Here is an 8,137-nt window from a genome sequence, read left to right on the forward strand (position 1 = left end):
TGTGTGTGTGTGTGTGTGTGTTAAAGCATTAAAGCAAGTGATGTGCAAGAGCATGTGCCAATTGACTGACTGCATGAAATATTTGCATGGATAAAAGGATGAAAGTGTGCGAGCTGTTGCATATGTTGGTGGTGGTTGCGTGTCGTAGGAATTCTGATGGCTGTATGCTCCCTTATTATGATAATCCTCACCCTCTGCATTTGCATACTCAGACTTGTGCAATTAGTTCGCAATTAGAAACGACGGACCTCCTGTGAAATGGATCACACTGAACAATTACACCTAGATATTTAAAATGTTTCTTGTTGTTATTGTTCTTTTTCTTCTCCCCTTTTTGTGTGTGTGTGTGTGTTTTTTACTGTTTATTTTTACAGTGGTCTTGTCTGGTGTCTATGTTGGAATATATTGTGTATGCATGCACTGATGCTTGAGTTGCCCTATGTTTGTTTATTTGTGTGAGGAATGTTTTGCATGCTCTCTATTCGTGACTGGTAACCTGTACTAATGTTTAAAACCAATACACATTTCCAATCACAAAACATCTCCCACCTAAATATCCCGTGCCCTGTATCTGGATAATAAATATATTGTATGCAAGCACTGATGTGTGAGTTGCCCTACGTACATGTATGTTTGTTTATTTGTGTGAGGAACTTTTGCATGCTCTTTATTCGTGACTGGTAACCTGTAAAACCAATAGATATTTAAAGTATCCCACCTAAATATCCCGTGCCCTGTATCTGGATAATAAACGGTGGGTCTCTCTGTACTGTAGGTCCCAGGCAAGCCGTCGGTGGGGCTGTCGGACTTCCTGGAGTGGATGGGGCTGGAGCCGCAGTCTGTGGTGTGGCTGCCCCTGCTGCAGCGCGTGGCCCAGGCCGAGATCACGCAGCACCAGGCCCGGTGCGCCGTCTGCAAGCAGAGCCCCATACAGGGATTCAGGTGGGCCTCTGTGTGTGTGTGTGTGTGTGTGTGTGTGTGTGTGTGTGTGTGTGTGTGTGTGTGTGTGTGTGTGTGTGTGTGTGTGTGTGTGTGTGTGTGTGTGTGTGTGTGTGTGTGTGTGTGTGTGTGTGTGTGTGTGTGTGTGTGTGTGTGTGTGTGTGTGTGTGTGTGTGTGTTAGAGAGACTGAGAGAGAGAGAAAGAGAGAGGGGTATTATGAGGAGGAGCACACACAAATATATTTGTGTATATAGGGATATCTAGATATACTTCTGAGAACATCATTTTTGTGTGTGCGTGTGTATGTAAGAGTGTGAGTGAGAGCCATATAGAGAAAGAGGTTGAAGAGATCTTTTGTGTCACCGTGACTCAGAGCCAGACACCAGGAGCTATAGACAGCTCCATCATTAAGATGCACAGCGTTTGTCTCTTGTCCTTGTTCCTTGTAGATGTTCAGACTAAGCTGCTCAAAGTCATCAGAGAGTGTCACTTGGACAAAGTAAGACACGTGATAAAGCATCAGCATTCTAAATGTATAGAGCACATAAAAGAAACAGCACTCACATGTACTTTGTAGTGCACACCTAGTGAAAACCTCTCTATACAGTGTGTTATGGGATGAAGGTTTATGAATAATGCTATTAGATGGACTGCTGTGTTTAGAATGCTGTGTGTGTGTGTGTGTGTGTGTGTGTGTGTGTGCGTGTGTGTGTGTGTGTGTGTGTGTGTGTGTGTGCGTGCATGCGTGCGTGTATGTGTCTGTCCATAGGTACCGCAGCCTAAAGCAGTTTAATGTGGACATCTGCCAATCCTGCTTCCTGTCTGGCCGGGCACTCAAGGGCAAGACTCCGCATTACCCAATCATTGAGTACTACACTCCTGTAAGATTCTGCATAAGCCAATCATAGGGAGGCACACAACTGTGAAATCACATTATCCGATCAAAGGTCATTGTACATGTGGAATACAATGCAATGCAATACTATTTTTTAGCATCTATATCTAGTCAGAGAGCCTATGTGAATGAGCAAAACAGATAGATAGATAGATAGATAGATAGATAGATAGATAGATAGATAGATACTGTAGATAGTTAGATACTTTATTGATCCCCAAGGGGAAATTCAAGAAAAAAAACAAACAGAAAGCGTCTAAACCCCAGTGTGTGTTGCCATCCTGTGTGGTCACTCAGAGCACATCGGGGGAGAAGATGCGGGACTTTGCCGAGACGCTGAAGAACAAGTTCCGGTCGAAGCAGTACTTCAGTAGACACCCACAGAGAGGATACCTCCCCGTGCAGTCCTCTTTGGGGTCGGAGAGGGAAAGCACGTAAGACACACTCTCTCTCACACACACACACACACACACACACACACACAGACACACACAACGGCTTTATTTTGTTTTTTTATTCTATTTTTTATTTTGTTATATTATTATCTATTACGTCCACAATTTGAAATATATGAACATAAGGACACAGATATTTGGTATGACTTTACTCAGTAAATACACACACATACTATAGAAGCAATAACTGGGTGTGCTGGTGCTGTCCAAGGTGCTGAAGCGGGGGTACATTTATATCTGACAGCCAGGGGAGCTACAGTAGGTGTGTAACTGAGGCGTTCCATTCGTGAAGCGAATGCTGCAGCAGTTAATGATCACTACTGTATAATCAATGGAAGTAGCTTCACCAGACAGAATGGAACGCTTCAGGTAAGTGCCTGGTGTAGCTCCACTGTCACAGCTGTAAATGCTTTCACTCAGATTTATGTCCTTAGTAAGCGTTGTTGATGAGAGAATGTGCTTTACATGTATCTCCACACCTCTAAAACCCCCTCTCTCTGTCCATCTTTGTGTCCACTTCTTCTTGTGTCTCTTGTGTCTCACCAGACCCATGTCTTCCCCAAAGCTCCCTCATGCGGACACACACTCCAGAATCGAGCACTTTGCCAGCAGGTTTGTTTGAAGCCTCTTCTCCCCGCCCCACAGTTCAATGTTAACAGTCTATCTCGTGTAACACTCAAGCCCGGGCCCCTGTCATAAAGCATGCCTCAGTTAGCACACAAGCTGTGAAAATGATCTGAAGGCACACACAGAGTCGGGCCGGACGCAATAGAAGGCGACAGGAGGTTAGAGCAAGCGATGCCCTGCTGAGCACTCCGCGTGGACCTCACCCCCCCCCCCCCACACACACACACACACACACACACACACACCGCCACCGCTGTCTGACCAGTGGGCACAGCAGGCATGCCAGCTCGGATCAGTGTCCGGCAGGGCGGCACCAGCCTGGGGACTGGCACAGACACAGAGAGGGTCACTGCCACTCACCCATAGCCGAAGTAGGGGTGGGCATCTGAGGAGTCGCTTAGACACAGTGACAGTGCTTTTATTTTCTGCCTGTACGCGCCATATAGACTGAGGAATGGCTGCTGTTCTCTGGTGTTGGTGAGCCTCTTACTGTATGATGTATGTACATACTGTAGCTGTGGGCAGCTAGAAAAGTGCTACATAAGTGGAGTTGTTACTTCATTAATGTTAATTCAACCATTTAATTTCTTTTTACTGTGCTGAGGGGCATCATGTAAAAATATGTCACCCATTAGTTTAGCCAGTAGCTCCCTCATAGCTTAATGAGCTTGAATATGCTTTAATTTAATGGGGTACATTTATTCATTTCAGAGTGATAATTAACATTTCATTCTGACCCAAAGTGACCGCTCTCTGGTATAGGACTGAAAATGCTTGCACTTAAAAGGGATAGCATGCTATATATGAGTTCTGAGGTGATCCTCTCCCTAATATTGTGCTCTTAACTAAGTGGTTTGTCTATTACTCCTCCTTGGATGTCACAGGACTATTTGTACTGCTTTGTACTCTCTCTTTCACTAATGTTAGGACTAGGAAAGTCTTTGCTACCATGATTAGCTTATACATACAGTATATGTATGACATGTAATACAGTTAGGAACAAAAGCATGTCCACAATTATTCATACCCCTTTAAAATAATCAATGGATGATTTTATATGATTCTAGACAACACCTTTTTAGCAGCAATCTGGGTTAACCATTTCCTGCCTTGTTTGGCTGTACGTTTTGGATCATTGTGTGGTTTGAAAGTCCAATGTGGCCTATTGGGTCAGGACTCTAGGCAGACTGTCTGATCTTTTCCTCCAAAAATCTTAATGTAGCCCTTTGTTTTATCGTTACTATTAACTTTGAGAAGGTCACCAGGGCCCATTGTCTGAAAAACATCCAAATCGAATACATTTCTATAGCTATTCTCCACTGGATATGGTGTTTTGGTGGTTGAAATGTACACCCCAACCCAAAATGGATCACTTGGTCATCATGGATGCTGACCATCGATCACTCTTCTCTTTATTTTTGACTCAGGAACATGGCCTGAGATTGCCATAAAAAATAATCATTAAGCCCAAATGATACCATGTCCATTTCAAGTGTGGGGATTATTATGTTCATGTATATTTTAACTGTTATTAAACATGTTTGGCATGACAATGAGCAGCATGGTGTTTCCACTGAGTGTCTCCTCCCATTCTCTCACCCTCAGGCTGGCTCAGATGGAAAACCAAAACTGCTCTTTCTTCAACCACAGCCTGTGAGTACAGAGTACAAATGTCACTTTACTCATTCCTATCAAAGCAAGTAGCTAACCCACCAACATCACTGTAATCAGCATTGTTTATTTTTTTTATTTTTTTATAATAATTTATTACAACCCATGGATTTCAGTCTCAGGGAATTGTATGTACTGTAGTGTGTATATGTTAAGTAGACAATGAATTAAACATTACATTCAACATCTGTTAATTAACCGCATTATTTGCCATGGTTAGCATGTCAGGAACATCCACATTGGTAATAAAGGAATTAACATTTACTGTTGTAGTGTTAATTACTGGCGTAAATGAATGCTAAATGAGGGGAATGATATAATGAAGTGTATGATGGATATGGAATAGCATGCTCTTTTATACGCTATGTTGAGGAGTGTGATGGGTCAGAGAAGTGTGCTGTATGCTGCTCTGTGTCATTACGTCCGATCAAGCACATCAGATCAAAACATGTCACTGCAGGCCCTTCAGTCATTCTGGCATGCCTTAAAATATGCCTCATGTTTTAATTCTATTTATGTAAGCAATTTCCCCATAGCCCTTAAACTAAACAACAACAAGAAACAGAATGCCATACAATTATAATCCAGGGTATGACTTTCCCTCTCCAAAAGCCCTGATACATTAGAAGCCTCTTCTGGTAAACAAATGACACAGTGATAAAATCCTGATTACATCCTGAGTTAGATTGGGGTTTTTTTTGGCTAATTTTCATCCTCTGCTGTGTTTCTAGAGCTGTTTTTACATCAGATTATAAACTATTACTGTAATTTCCCAACTATACATTGATTTTGCAAAAATTCTTCTATGGTAGGTTAGTAGGTTAATGCATGGGGGACAGTTAATATGCTACTAATATGGTTTTGTTTCTTTTAACTTGCATTAAACTCTGCCCCTGTGGCTTATATACAATGCAGCTAATACACAGGAAAATACAGTAAGTATCTGTGTTGTTGTATTCCGTCACATCTGGACTGATTCTGAGTGTCCGTTTGCCCCTCAGTGATGAGGACCAGTACCCGCTGGGCTCCGGGTCGGAGATGGAGCATCCTCACCTCCTCAGCTACACCGGCAGGGAGACCCACGAGGAGCTCCAACAAACCCTCGCCATCCTGGAGGACCAGAACAGGTGATGGGAAGACTCCAGGATTCTTCTCTGTGCTAGAGCCTATTTGTAATCTCAGAATGTCAAAGTCTTGACTCACAAAGAAAAGGAAAATAAATGAGTTTGAGTATAAAGGGATAGTATTACAGCTGCTGCTGATGTTTTGCCACATGCAGTGCCCCTTATCTACTGTACCACAGTGCTTGATAAAAGCTGCTGTTCCCTTAGAATCCTGCAGAGGGAGTACCGGCGCCTCAGATGGCAGCACGCCGAGGCTGCCCAGGCCGCTCCTCACGTCGGCGGAGGTGAGAGCTCGTCGGGGTCGGGGGGATCGCCCGGAGGGTCGTCTGGGGGTCAGGATGAGGCGCTGCTGGCCGAGGCGAGGGTCCTGAGGCAGCACAGAGGCCGACTGGAGACACGCATGCAGATCCTGGAGGAGCACAACGTGCAGCTGGAGTCTCAACTGCACAGACTCAGAACACTATTGCTCAAGGTAGGCCACTGGGGGGCGCTGTCGGTGAGGAAGGGAATGCTGAAATGTAAAACTATTCGATAAAAACATAAGGGCTCAGATGAACATCTATTGACATGATAGACAAACTAATCATTCTACTACAGCTCTAAGAAGAAACCTGTTTTTTTTTTTCTATGGAAGAGTTAAGTTTTTGAAGCCTTGAGATCAAGATGGCCCAAACTGAATCAAACCTAAAGCAAGACAAATTCTCCCAAAGAACAAACCAAAAAACTTTTTAGTTAGTTAGATCTGAGGATTATATAGAATGATTTTTCTGTGTGAAAGGCGTAATGAACAGCTCTCTCATTAGTGAATGAGCACAGTCTTGATATGGGGCTAACAGAAACTCTGATATACTGTATGACTGGTGCTCACCATGAGTGGATCCAAATACTTATGTATCTACACCGTATTGTATTGTACTGGCTCTGACTCTGAGTCTCTCTCTCTCCCCCCTAAAGCCCAGGGACGACTCAGAGGACAGTGTGTCATCAGGCAGCCAGTCGGCTCTTCAGTCTCCCTCACTCAGGAGAGAGTGTGTGGGCACACAGCCAAGCAAAGGCACCTCCACTGGAGGAACGCTGGCAGGTAGAGTAAAGGGAAGCAGGCATGCATGCACAATATTATGATGATGAGAGAGTGTGTGTTTGTCTGAGAGAGAGAGAGAGAGAGAGAGAGAATGTTTGTGAACTGTAATATGTGCATTATTTGTATATTTTTGGGGACAATAGTATGTCTGTTACTGTATGCTATTAAAACTGATAAATGCTCTGGTGAAGTGGCCATGATTTGCCCTTTGGCATGACTGTCCCCAGAGTATGAACAACAGCAGACAGACACGACTTACAACCTGGAGCAGGTGATCGAGCAGCTGCGCACTGTCTTCCCATCGGAGAGTGGTGAGTGGCGCCCAGAGGGGAATGAATGAGTGAGATCAAGAGAGGGAGGGGAGGAGAAAGCCATACAGTACTAGTTAGTGTACGAATGAATGACTGTTTTATAAGGGATTTGTATGGTCTGCAATCATGATCTAAAGCATATAAAGGAAGGTTCTCCACGCTTCTGCAATTGTGCAACGATCTGGTGCAACCAGGCCAGGACAGATAGTGTATGAAAGGAAGATGGACGCCAGTGCAACGCAGATGTCTTCTTTAGTATTTGTTTAAATGGTGCAAAACATTGACTAATGTTTCGATGTTACACACATCTTCATCCAGAGTCCATCTGTGTTACACCGGCGTGCCTCTTCTTTTCATGATCTTAAGCATGTTAGTGTGAACAAGAACTCTGGGTGAGAGATAATGGGCCCTACCAAGACAGTACGACTACGAGCAGCATAATTGTATTTTGGTAAATCATATCGGACAGCTGCAGACAGCTGGAACACTTACATCCACCTTCACACTGCGTCACCTTCATCCATTTCCAAAGCTGAAGACTCACCTGGGTATTCAGAAGTCATTTCTGCTAACATAATGCAAAAAGCGAGCTGCCTACTTTATGCTATTCAATTGTAGGCTAAAAGAAAAGAGAGTACCCAGACGTTATTATTATTTAATGATACACTCTAACACAGGTGATAGCATGGTTTCATGAATTTATTATGTAATACATCTGCTAAAGCTAGATGTTCTAACTCTCTAAATGTCTTCATTGGAACCTTCAGGCTCCCCCACACCCCTGTGAAGAAGCTGGAGGACTCAGTGACGCCAGGAGGGGAGACTGTTCTTCATGTACTGTACAGCCTCAGCAATGCCACACCACACACCAGAGGAGGGAGGGCAAATGCCTAAATGCATTAAGTGCTACAGAGTCCATCAGTCCACTAAGACATGGCAATACTGTTTTTACAACACACACACACACACACGCACTGATGTGCATGATTTGATGTGCAGGTCAACAGCCAAAAAGGAAATGATATGCATCAAT

The 8,137-nt window shown here is 43.8% G+C and overlaps 1 protein-coding gene across 1 annotated transcript in view; it reads left to right on the forward strand.

Annotated features, from left to right (window-relative positions):
• LOC134079783 (dystrophin-related protein 2-like) overlaps positions 1-7,891 on the forward strand; it is a 27,869-nt gene extending 19,978 nt beyond the window's left edge. The window contains exons 14-23 of the mRNA XM_062535858.1: positions 776-942; positions 1,710-1,821; positions 2,133-2,269; positions 2,837-2,902; positions 4,523-4,570; positions 5,590-5,715; positions 5,920-6,184; positions 6,667-6,793; positions 7,021-7,104; positions 7,872-7,891. Of these exons, the coding sequence (XP_062391842.1) occupies positions 776-942; positions 1,710-1,821; positions 2,133-2,269; positions 2,837-2,902; positions 4,523-4,570; positions 5,590-5,715; positions 5,920-6,184; positions 6,667-6,793; positions 7,021-7,104; positions 7,872-7,891 (1,152 nt within the window). The remainder of the gene's footprint in view (positions 1-775; positions 943-1,709; positions 1,822-2,132; positions 2,270-2,836; positions 2,903-4,522; positions 4,571-5,589; positions 5,716-5,919; positions 6,185-6,666; positions 6,794-7,020; positions 7,105-7,871) is intronic.
• The last annotated feature ends 246 nt before the right edge of the window (positions 7,892-8,137 follow it).

The sequence above is a fragment of the Sardina pilchardus genome, chromosome 5 (assembly GCF_963854185.1).
Source record: "Sardina pilchardus chromosome 5, fSarPil1.1, whole genome shotgun sequence".
NCBI lineage: Eukaryota > Metazoa > Chordata > Actinopteri > Clupeiformes > Clupeidae > Sardina > Sardina pilchardus.